The sequence below is a fragment of the Galeopterus variegatus genome, unplaced genomic scaffold (assembly GCF_000696425.1).
Source record: "Galeopterus variegatus unplaced genomic scaffold, G_variegatus-3.0.2 Scaffold751, whole genome shotgun sequence".
Lineage (NCBI taxonomy): Eukaryota > Metazoa > Chordata > Mammalia > Dermoptera > Cynocephalidae > Galeopterus > Galeopterus variegatus.
In genome coordinates, this window is record NW_007726862.1 from 144,877 (window position 1) to 158,124 (window position 13,248).

General features: G+C 39.4%; 1 protein-coding gene across 1 annotated transcript in view; it reads right to left on the reverse strand.

Annotated features, from left to right (window-relative positions):
* MSH4 (mutS homolog 4) overlaps window positions 1-13,248 on the reverse strand; it is a 118,953-nt gene that overhangs the window by 53,336 nt on the left and 52,369 nt on the right. The window contains exon 9 of the mRNA XM_008572061.1: window positions 4,913-4,987. Coding sequence (XP_008570283.1) covers window positions 4,913-4,987 — 75 coding nt within the window. The remainder of the gene's footprint in view (window positions 1-4,912; window positions 4,988-13,248) is intronic.

Consider the following 13,248-nt stretch of genomic DNA (forward strand, 5'->3'; position numbering starts at 1 on the left):
GGTACAGTATTCTTGGCTGGCAATCTTTGTCTTTTAGTATTTTGAATATATCACCCCATTCTTTTCTGGCTTTTAGCGTTTGTGATGAGAAGTCTGATAGCCTGATTGGGGCTCCCTTATAGGTGATTTGACGCTTCTCTCTTGCAGCTTTTAAGATTCTCTCTTTGTCTTTGAGTTTTGCCAATTTGACTATGACATGTCTTGGAGGAGACCTTTTTAGGTTGAATACATTTGGAGATCGTTGAGCTTCCTAGATTTGAAGATGTGTGATTTTTCCTATGCTTGGGAAGTTTTCTGCCAGTATTTTGTTGAATATGTTTTCAGTGCAATCTCCTTTTTCCTCCCCTTCTGGAATACCCATGACTTGTATATTTGAGCGCTTAAGGTTGTCTGATATCTCTCTCAGATTTTCTTCAATGCCTTTGATTCTTTTTTTTTTTTGTCTGCTTGTGTTATTTCAAACAGCCCATCTTCAAGTTCAGAGGTTCTCTCTTCAACTTCCACAAGCCTGCTTGTTAAACTCTCCGTTGTGTTTTTTATTTCGCTGAATAGCTTCTTCAATTCGGCAAGTTCTGCTACATTGTTTTTCATGGCATTGATTTCATTGTACATTTCCTCTTTCAGGTCCTGTATACTTTTCCTCATTTCAACATGATTTCTAGCTGAGTTTTCTTGTATCTCATTCAGTTTCCTTAGAATTATCACTCGAAATTCCTTGTCAGACATTTCAAGGGCTTCTTGTTCTATAGGATCTAGAGCTTGAGATTTATTATCTTTTGGTGGTGTACTTTCTTGATTTCTCGTATTTCTGGTATCTTTTCTTTGATGTTTATTCATTGTGGCAGGGGGGTTCACAGTCCACAGATCAGATGAAATGAGCAGAGTATCTTCTCTTCCACTGGGCAGTCTGATGAACACAGCAGGCAGACTCAGAGGATAATCGGGGGCAGTGCGTGGAGTCCCCAGTCCCAGTGCAGCCACCGCCTGTCGGCTCCAGCTCGGCTTGATATGTTGGGGCACCTGGTTCTGGAGGGCCCTGATGTTCGGGTGAGGAGGGGCCGTGCTGCCGCCGCTGGATGAGGAGGCGATACCGCTGCTGCTGCTGCCACCGCTGCCGCCGCTGCTCCGGTGACTGGTCGGTTCCTGCTGCAGCCGCTGAGCCTTTCACGGCAGTATGGCAGTATCCTCGTGGGCCAGTGGAAGGGGGTCTTTGTCCCCCTCCTCGGGGGAAGCGGCACCCTTTTTGGGAGCGGGGCTCAGGCAATGCCAGCGGATTTTCTTCACTCAACGAGCAGAGCCGCGGGTCTCCTCAGTTACATAGGGAGTCGCCATCTTGATCTCAAGCTTAAGTCTTTAAATTTGTCTCTTGTGTAAAACAGATCATTCCCTATTTTGCACACTGCTGAGGGTGAGTAGGTAGATTTCCTGAATTCATGTTGGCCAGGTTCTACTCTCAATCTCCCATCATGAATCTTCAAAAAAGAATTCTGGGGGGGAAACAGAGCTGGATGGGGGGAAGTCTGAACTTTGACTTCTTAATTTATAAGTGAGGAAATTAGATCAGGTCATGTCAAGAGAAAACCAGGTCTGTCCTTGTTCAACATTTTTAAGTAATCTTTCAGACAGATTTCTAGAAGTAGTATAATAGGATCAAGACATATGTTGCAGAATTTCATCAAGGTAGATGAGAGATGTACTTTCAAGTAGGCTCATTTCAGTGTATTGAACTAAATTCTGAACCAGAAATGACTTTCCATTTTTTAAATTAGTTTTATGCTGATATTTCTAAATCATTTCTTTAATAATGTTAATCAATGAGTTTTCTTATACTCATTTATAATTTAAATTTCAGTAAGGTTGATAGAAGACACCCTTCAGCTGCTTCATTTCAGTATTAAACTAAACTTCGAACTAGGAATAATGTATCATTGTCTTTTACGTATTTTTATTCTGATATTTCTGGATATTTCATCCAGTGCTAGTTTTCAATGGTTTCTATATACGCATTTAAAATAAAAACTTCACCAGGTTAGATAAAAAAAAAAAAGACATATGTTGCAAACGTTTCCTGTAAACTATGTGCAATTTGTATTCTTACCAGCTGTTATAAGAAGTTGGCTGTCTCACTGATAGTGAATTGCACCCATTAAGAAAAACAAAAATATCTGCTTCTTTGATAGATAAAAAATATGGTTTTAAGTAGTATTTCTTTGATTAATAGTGACGTTGAATGTTTTCGGTACCATTATTAACCACTTTTATTTCCTTTTTTGAGTAATTTTCTGTATTTCCATTGGTATTCCAATATTTTCTTATGAAATTATACATGTTTTATTATGATAGGAGTTAGTATTTTGTCTGTCATTTATCATAAATTTTTCCAAACTTTTTTGCTTCTTACTTTGCTTCTGACATATCAAAGTTTGAAATTTGTGTTTCATCAAATCTACAGATATTTTTCTGGTGATTTATTCCACCCCTTTCATTACAAGAAAGGTGAAAACACTTTTGAAATCTTTTGCCAAATTACCTTGATTATATATAATTATTAGAATGATCTCTGTAACAAAATTCTTCCACATTTTCCATTTTAAAAAGTTGTTCTTTTTTGTCACTTAAAGAAAAATGTTTTCACATGGTAATGGCATTAAAAACAGACAAATTAACTAATGGAATAGAAGAGAAAGCCCAGAAATAAACCCACACGTTTGCAACAAACTGATTTTACTTTGATAAAGGTGCCAAAAGTACACAATGGGAAACAGACAGCCTCTCCAACAAATGGTGCTAGGAAAACTGGATATCCACACACAGAAGATTGAAACTTATCCCTATCTATCACCATTCACAAAAATCAACTCAAAATGAATCAACGACCTAAATTTAAGACCTGAAACTATGAAGCTACTAGAGAAAAACAGGGGAGACACTATACAAAATAGGAGTGGGCAGAGCTTTTTTCAGCAAAATTACAAAGGCACAGGCAACTAAAGCAAAAATACATAAATGGGACTACATCAAACTAAAAAGCTTCTGCACAGCAAGGTATATTGTCAACAAAGTGAAGAGACATCCTACAGAATGTGAGAAAGAATGTGCCAACTGCACATCAGACAAAGGGCTAATATCCAGAATACGTAAGGAACTTAAACAACTCAACAGCAAAAAAACAAATGGGCAAAAGACCTGACCAGACATTTCTCAAAAGATGACACACTAATGGTCAACAGGCACATGAAAAAATGCTCAATATCACTAACCATGAAGGAAATGCAGACTAAAACCACAATGAGATATCATCTCACTCCAGTTAGACTGGTTATTATCAACAGACAGAAAATAACAAACGCTGGTGAGGATGCAGAGAAAAAGGAACTCTCCTACGTTGCTGGTGGGAATGTAAATTGGTACAGCCACTATGGAAAACATTATGGAGATTCCTCAGAGAACTAAAAATAGGTCTACCCTACAACCCAGCTATCCCACTACTGGGTCTATAACCAAAGGAAATAAAATCCATATATCAAAAAGATGTCTGCACTCCCATGTTCATTGCAACACTATTCACAAGAGCCAAAAGATGGAATCAACCTAAATGCCCATCAAAGGATGAATGGATTTAAAAAACTGTGGTGTATATACACAATGGAATACTATTCAGCTATAAAAAGAAATGACGTGCTATCATTTGCAGCAACATGGATGGATCTGGAAACCATCCTGTTAAGTGAAGTAAGTCAGGCACAATAAGACAAATACCACATGATCTCATTCATATGTGGAATCTAAACATTTAGAAAAGTGATTCTCATAGAAGTAGAGTAGAATAATGGGTATCAGAAGCTGGGAGGGGAGGGGAGGAGAGAAATGGTGGACTAATGGGTACGAAACTATACTTATCTACCCTACGTGAATCACTGTGCAATATATGCATGTATTGAAACAACACACTGTACCCCACAAATAACATAAATGTTAAAATATTTTGAATTTTAAAAAGTGAAAAAAAAAGTTTTGCACAGTGCAGTATTTAGAAATCCATGAGCATCATCATTTTATAACCATAAGAGTAACAATTACTTTAGTTAAGGGTCCTCTATAAATTCTAAAATCAATGGTGAAAGTTTGACATGGAAACAGGTTGTGTACACATCCTCAAATTATCTCTCCATGGATTATGTATTAATTACAAAAGAATATATAGTACTATATGAAGAAGTAACTGATCGAAGTTAAGATTACCAAGAATGGGGAAATGACATCATGGGCCTCCTGATACAATGGACTGAGAAGGATACAACATTGCCCATAGAGTATTACTGCCAAATATTTATAGATGAATTTAATAATGAGGAAACAATCACATAAATTAAGGAATATTCTACAAAACAACTGACCCCAACCCTTACTCCTCAATATAACAGTATCATGAATGAAAGGCTGAGAAACATTTCCAGTTTAAAGGAATTTAAATAAACATGACATTAAATACCAGGCATGGTCCTGGACTGGATGCTGTATCAGAAAAAAAAAAGCTATTGAAAACATTATTAGGACAATTTGAAAAATATGAATATGGTATACACATTACATAATAGTATTATATAATAGTATTATATCAATATTAAATATCCTGAATATGATAGTTATATTGTGATTATATAAGAGAACATCCTTGTTCTTAGGAGATATACAGGTTAGTACTTAGGTACTGCAATTTATTCTCAACTGGTTTGGTAAGAGTAATAATAAAAATAATAATATGTGTGTGTGTGCTGAATATGTAAAGAAAGAAAATATGGAAATTTGTTATACTTTCTTGCAACTTTCCCTAAGTTTGAAATTTTTGCTAAACAAAAAGTTAAAAAATGATGCTGGATATGTTTGGTATAATACAACACATACAAATTACCTTTAAAGGATCCACGAGTTCTAAGGTATGTTTTAGGTATATTAAATTTGTTATCTTTGATTCAGCTGCATTAACCTGTTAAGATAAAAATCCAAATGTGAACAACATAAATATTTAATACAAGAATAGGTTCTCCTCTGGAACATTCTATTCTTATCATTTCCCATATATTTTTATATATCAGCCTACCCATGATGCCAGCCTAGAGAATGATTAGAAATTACTGACCAACCATAATAAGCCTAGTGCACTAGTCTCCTGAAAGTCTGACAATGAGAAGAGTTCACCTCATTGTATTAACTTTAATTTCTATTTCAGCCTCTTGGGTCCAATTTAAGTAATAATAGCAAAAGAAGATATAGTTCAATCCTGAGCAGCAACAATAGACTAAGATTAACTAAAAAAGGCACAAAGGATATCTTTGGATAGATGATATTCTGAAAGGCTGAATTCAAACCTTCCAGATTGATACTGAACAAGAATTTACCTCATTGGTTCCTGTTTGTGCAAGTAAAACGATTTCCATAATTCCAGTTATAATTAATAACTATAATTCCAATTAATTATAGTTTTTTAAAATAAAGCAACATCGACATTTTAAATTTTATTTAAAACTTTATTTAAACTAAATTGCACTCTATCTAGAGCTGAGCAGTGGTACTGAACCTGTGAAGATTAAAAGAGTTCTTGTGCATTATCCAACTTACCAGTAGTGACAGAAGGAGTAGAATTTTAGGATATTACAATTATGACATTATTGGGGCTCAGAAAGTGATATCCCAAAGTAAAAGCCTCAGAAGCAGCCTCAAAGCAAAGTTTTTCTCTGACCTTTTGACTTCCTGTCTCTCAGCCTCATTCTCCCCTGAGGCAAGCCATAGAAACTAGAATCCCTCTTCTCCAAGGCAGTTCATACAAATCAGAACCCCCAAAGCCAGCTATAATGACTAAAATTATAGTCTAATCTTTCCCCACACCCTTTTTCTGTCTTGGAGTTGGCCATAAAGAAATTTACTAATCAGATCTTATCGGACTGTAGGTCATGAGACCCCCATTCCAGAAAGTCCTGCCCCATACCCTGGAGGAATAAATGCTACACAGAGAGGCCAAGAAGAATTTGAACATATAGGTCTTCCTGAGTTTCTCCACTCAGTCTATTAGCATTAGATCATACTTTTTTCATCCAATCACATTTCTACATAGCTCTCTCTGCTTCATAGAACCTAAGCATAAAAATGGACAGTTTTCCCTGTATCTTTGGGTCTTATTCTGAAGGCACCCATGTCATGTAAAACTATGATCAAATAAAATGTTATTATGTCTTTCTTTCATATTAATCTGTGTTTAACAGTCAGTTTTTCAGAGAACCTTCAAGGGGTTGGAATGGAAGTCTTCCCTTGGCCCTTACAAAATAATATTCTTAATATAGAGCTGTTTCTTGACCATATGAGTCAATTTAGAAGAAATACCATACTGAATGTCATTGGCCCCAACAAGAATTTTATCTCATGGTCTCTTATAATGGATCTCTAAAACTAACTGGAAGATTAAAAATAAATAAAATTCACCAAACAGAAGACAACTATCATCACTATTATCAACAGTGACAATTCCAAAAATAGCCAACATACCCCTGAAGAAAAACAAGGTAGAAGGACTAACTCTACTAAATAACAACTTATGATAAAATTGCAGTAATTAAGAAACTGTGGTATCAGCACAAGGACAGACCGAGAGACCAATGGAACAGAAAAAAGGGTCTAGAAACAAACCCAACCATATATGGGCTCTTGATTTATGACAAAGGTTGACTTCAGAGCAGTAGAGAAAGGATAGTCTTTCCCATAAGTCGTACTAGTACAAATAAGAATCCATATGTGAAAAAAGAAACGTGGCCTTTTATCACCTGACACACAAAAATTAAATCTAGATGGACTATAGATCTAAATACAAAAGATAAAAAAATAAAACATCTAGACTATAACAAAGAAGAGTATCTTCATGGCCTTGGGTGCTCTAACTAACTTTTATAGATTTTGTAACTGATAATTTGGCATCCATTGATCACATTGTGACACTAACAGCCTAAGTTGTTTATATCTCCCTTACAATCTGGCTTTTGCGGGCATGTGAAAATTGTATTATAAACCCTCTGATCACAAAGCCCAACATCTGTGTTTCACTTCCTGCCTTATAGGGAACAACTCTACCTAACAACTTCCTGGCACTGTAGCAATACAGGCTTTTTTGCCCATGCTTCCTCCTTATGCCTTCTGCCTCTTGACCATCCTTGGTACAGGTACTTCCTGATGTGGCCCTGCCTGGAATGCCCTCTCCTCTTGGGAACTATAAGTAATAAAAATCTTCTTCCAATAGCATTAGCTTCTCTGTGTTGTCATTTAGTCACCTCCATAAATTAAAATCCTGCTGGTACAATCAAGACACTGGGGTAAATAAAGACTTCTTAAGCAGGACATAGCAAATACTAACTATAAAGGAAAAACGGATAAACTAGACTCACTTAAATTAAAAACTTCCATTCATTAAAAGATACTAATCTCCCAGGATAGGCTGTCCAAAAGCCAACTTTGAGAAACTAGAATTTGAGGACAAATAATGTATTTGAAAAGTAATTCCAGCAAGAACAGGCATGAAATTGGTGAAGTGACAGAGAAGGAAAGGACACCAATACAGGATTCATTGATGATCAGGTTAGCACTGTATAGCACTGTGACTCAATTCTGCTGAAGACCTCTGAGAGACTATGTAGAGTAAGCTACAGGAGCTTTCTCCAGAGATAAGGAAAATGGGGTATTTATTCATCAATTCCTATTCAGTATTGGTTGAGAGCTGTTGCCAGGGGCATCAACTCTCTGATACCCTCTAGCCTCTCATGTGGCCAAAGTCCTCAAGCAGAGAGTCTCAGCTGCTTCCAGCAAGAAGTGTACAAAAGTGAATGCCAAAAGGATGTGAGTAGCAAACCATCAGCCTCTGCTCCACAATACTCAGCATAAAAGCAAACTACAAAGTGGGGGAAAATATTCACAATATATAGAACCAACAAATGGCTCAAATTTAAAATATAAAAAATGCTCTACAAATCACATGAGATAAACCCACTAGAAAAATGAGCAAGAGTCTGAACAAGTCTTTCACAAAAGAAGATATTCAAATGGTCAGTACATATAAGAAAGTGTGTTCAACCTCATTAACAGGAAAATGAAAGTTAAAGCCATGATGAAATAACACTGTCTGCCAACCACTACAACTATTTTAAAACAGACACTATAACACCAACATCCAGGGTTTGGATCCCTATATTGGCCACCAGAATACAAAACAGACAATATTAGCTTTTGGGAAACAGCAATGAGAATTCTCATACACTACTGACTGTGAAATTAAACTGACACAATCATTTTGAGAATATTTTTACATTATCTACTTAAGTTTAAAACATGCATACCCCATTACACAGAAATTCCAGTCCTAACTATATACCCAATAAGAATGTCTGCACAATTATATTAAGAATCAGGTACAAGATTGTTTCACAGTGTTATTTCTAATTGCCAAAAACTATCAACAATTCAAAAGTCCATCAATACTGAAATAGACAAATAATAACATATTCATATACTGGAATATTATATAGCAATGGAAATAAACAAGCCACAGCTACATGGAACAACATGGTTATGTCTCACAAATATAATGTTCACTAGAAGAAGACAGACATAAAAAAATACACACTGAGTAATTCCTTATATGTAAAGTTATTTTTAAAAACCAAGTAAATCAAAATTATAAAGAAAAACAAGAAAGTGATTACTAAAAAGTGGCTTTTTTCTTACAGGGAGGTAGAGAATAATAAATAAGAAGCAGCAGAAGGGGAATTTCTGGCAAAATCTTTACCAGAGTGATTGTTACATGGATGTTCACTTTGTGATAAATCAATGAGCACTGCATTTTTGTTCTTGTACAATTTTCTGTATGCACATTATTTCTCATTGCTTGGAAAAAAAGGTCTGAAAATGAGAATAAACAGAAAAGTAGGAAGAAAACAAGGAGAAAGTACTCTTAAGGAAGGCAAAGGAAGAAAAATTTTTTTAAACAAAATGTGTTCAGCTTCTAGGCAAGATGGCAGAATAGGTAGTACCCAGCAAATCAACCAATTTACAACTATTAAAAAGCAATGACAGCCAAGCTGGGGTCACTAGAGCTCAGTGGAAGAGAAACAGAGATCTACAGAGTTCATGAAGGCAGGAGAAGCCATGATGAGAGAAAGGATCACTTCCACTGTTTTGAGCCCCGGTTACTTTAAAGCTGGAGCTGGTGGGTGCATGGAGCAAGAGCTGGTAAAAGCCGCAGCTGCGCCCTTTGGATGAAGTTGCTTGGAGGAAGCAGGGGAGAAGAGGGCCTTGGTGGCCCCCAGGCCAGCAAGACCGCTGACAGGGTTCCCACGGACCCACATAGGAGCGAGGAGCCACAAACAACAGAAAAAAAGAAACATTCAGAGGCCAGTGAGTCATTGCAAGGGACTGGCGCATGGTCTGTCCTATGGGAAGTGTTTGGAGTGTGGGTGGTGGGGAAGATGGGCCCACAGGGGGAGTCAGACCCACTGGGGTAACACTGGGGCACAGCATGGACAGCTGATCTGCCCTCCAATCAGCACAAGACCACTCTGTGGAGACTGGTGAGGAATACAGAACTACAGGGGATGCAGTTTGCTAAAAAGACTCAGGCCCAGACCAGAGTTTCCACACAACCCAGGTGTAGTGGACCTCACAAGATCTGGAAGTACATACAAGGTCAACCATTAAAACCTGCACAAAAAGCATTCCCCAGGATCTGCAGCAATGAAGCAATTTAGCTTAGCTCAAATACAGGGATCAAGTGCTGGCCCCACAGGAAGTTCCTTCATTTTAGAAGTAAGCAAAGGACAAATTAGTTCCAGTGCAGAGTTTAAGTGGTGGGAACAGTGAATAATCAACACAGAACTGAAAGAAAATATAAAAGATCCACAGATTAGAGACGAGGTTTGATATTAACTAATAAAGATCTAACACCACCAAAGAACACCTACAAAACCTAAAAGGACCAGGAGTCCCCTAGGATCCCAAGACAGGGAGAAGGGAGAGCCGAGGGCCTCAGCCACTCCCCCTGACATCGGCAACCAGCCCAGTGATGACCACCAAGCCACCACAGGAAGTACCCCAGGCTCCCGAGCCAGAGCAGTGGGAGGCTGAGGAATTTAGCCACACCCCCCGACATCTACATCCAGCCCAGTGATGACCCAACTGCTGCTAAAAGCCCTCTGGTATCCCCTGTTGGAATGAGGGGGGCACCATGGGCCTCAATCACTCCCCTTTCTTCCCCCTCTTCCCACCCTATCTCCCCTCCCCCTTCCCTTCTCCTTCTCCACCTTCAACTGCTTCACAACCACAGTTAGAATGAGGCATGGAACTGGGGGAAGGTGAACCCAGCTGCAACTAGGCGAACTGCCACCATCACCCCAGGCTCCACCCGGGTTCTTAGGCTTGGAGTGGGGAAGCAGAACCCAGCCACAACCAGGTCAAGAGCAACCAAAAACACCATTTTCATGTGGTAGTCACCATCATAGTCACTGCCACTGCCATGGCTGCCACAAAAGCAGTTAGTCTCTATAGCAGTAGTCACAGCACCACGCAGATGGCACACCAGACTCTCAACTGCATTGACACAAGGATAGGCACCAGCAGAGACCAAAAAAAAAAAAAAAGAAGAGGTCCTCTCTCTCCACAAAGCACACTCAAGAATAGTAGAAGGTGTATCTGATTTACGATAATAGGGGAGGACTTGATCACACCTGTTTCAGTACTGGACAGATCATCTAGGCAACAAACCGGCAGAGGAACAGTTAATCTATCAGATGGAGAAACCAAATCTATGGTTATTAGAGGGGGAAGGGGAGAGGGAAGGGAAGAGATTGGATAAGGAGTATAAAGAATAAGTATGATTTGTAACAATGAATATGCTAATAAAAAATAAGTTAAAAAATAAAAAAGTGTGTTCATCTGTGTCAAATTTTGATGCTAAATGAACACTGCCATTAATGACTGGATTTCTTAATGTGGAGATCATTGGTGGCCTTGACAAGAGCAGTTTTAGTGGCATGGTGAGGTGAAGACCTGATTGGAGTGGGTTAGGGGAAAAAGAAGAGTAGTTAGAAACAGTTACAGACAATCCTGTCAGTTAATTTTGCTATAAAGAGAAACAGAAATATAAGAATAGAGGGAGAAGCAAAACTAAGCAAAAAAACCTTTTCTCATTTTAATGAAATGATAACAGCATGTTTATATGCTGATGAAAACAAACAAGTAAAGAGGTGAAAATTAACAGATGCAAGGCAGGGAAAATACTAAAGTCCTATCTGTGAAGATGCAAGAAGTCATGGACAATTTAGTGTACAAGTAAAAGGTTGGCCTTAGCCAGGAGAATGGAAAAATAATTTATTCATAGTAATAAGAGAGGATGTAAGTGGGGATAAATGCAGTTTGGGGAGCTTGTCGAAGTTATCTTCTGATTGCTTAACTTTTCTTAGTGAAGTAGGAAGCAAGATCATCAGTAGCTAAGAATAGGTTAAGGGAAGGAATTGGTATTAAAGGAATTGCAATCTCCTATAATGTACTCCTCTATCTCAGAGGCTTAACACAATAATAATTCATGTATTGTTCACACAAAGTCCAATGTGGTTCTGATGTGGGTGGAAGGGCAGCCTTCCACACTATCATTTCGAGACCCATATTCCTTCTGTCTTGTGGCTTCACTATTTCTCTGATGGATCCTCTGCATCCAGCTGGAAGAGGGGAAAAGAATGAATCGTGTATGGATAAAAGCTCATGTGGCACCAATCACTTCTATTCACATTCCACTGCCAAAACACAGTCACTCTTTCTAGAAGGTAGGCTAAGAAACATGATCCAGCTGTATACCCAGAAGGTAGAGGAAATGAGTTTTGCTGAACATGAGATAATCACTGTCAGAGAGGTGCCGAAGGTTGAAAGAGAGAGGAGATAGATTGAAATAGTTTCTGAGCTCATGAAAAGGTGAATGGACAAGGGCCCTCTGAATGCATGAAAGTCAAACTCAATGATTTTTAGGAAGTTAGTAGGGAGAAATGGTACGAGTGCCAAGAAAGAACAAGGAAGACACCACCTCTAAACTCCATAGCAGGAGGAACGTGAGGAGGAAAAACCACCACCTCTTAAGAGGCCTGAAAAACACCAGAGGCACACAGAAGATACAAATTTCAGTTTGAGATTCAACTGATCCCTGTAGAAACAGAGGACTGAGTTGGTAGATGGAGAAGGCTGTGGGGCCAGCCCTGTGGGGAGAAATGAGGAGATCCATGCCTGATCCCTACCCCCAGGCATCAGAAGTCATCCAGAGAAAAGGTGAAGTGCAACCAGAGAATCAATACAAGAGAAGAGCATCACCTTAAACACTAATGTTATCCAAACTCAAATTCATTTTTGGGAAACATGGCGACGGGAAGGGAGTGAACCGCCCACGCCCCGCTCCAGCAGGATCCCAGAGGCTACCAGCAAGAAGAGGAACTCAGAAAGCCTGATGGTGAGTCAGAATCTCTGGTGTCCTTGCTTGAGCAGGGGGTACCTGTTACAACCCAGATGGATTGCTCTGAAGGATTGCTGAGACCTTGAAGGGGACTCTCATAATACGTGCACTGAGGTTTGGAGTGCACGCCATTTTGTGAAATTTACAAAATCCTCCCCAGGAAGAAGCCACCTGGAGCGGCCACAACTTGGCGCCCGGCCACCAGCCACCGCAGCTGCTGCCCTCAGCGCCAGCCCAGGCTGCGCAGCCCCGCCACCGGGACTTGGGGTCCATTGACAGCAGTATCTGCCGGGAAGGGGGCTGTCGTCTCTCCAGCCCCGGGCGCCACTGGAACCGCAAGACGAAGAGAGACTGAGCAGGCAGCGGCGCGAACAGGAGCCAGGAATGCCAGGGGTGGTGAGAGGCGGCCGGGGTGGCTCTGGCTGTGGAGGCTGCCACGGGAGCTCAATGCGGGAGCGCAACGCGGGAGCAGAGACTCTCCGGAGAGAGTGGAGCGAAAGCCCTGCCATCTACCCGGTAGTCAATTTTGGACTTCCCTGACACTAGTGTCCAACTGAGTAATCACTGAGGTAGCCATACCAAATTAGCAACCCCAAAAAAACCATAGTCAGGCAATAGTGTCAAACATGTGGATTGTGAAACCCCCTGCCACAATGAATAAACATCAAAGAAAAGACACCAGAAACACAAAAAATCAAGAAAGTACACCACCAAAAGTTAAT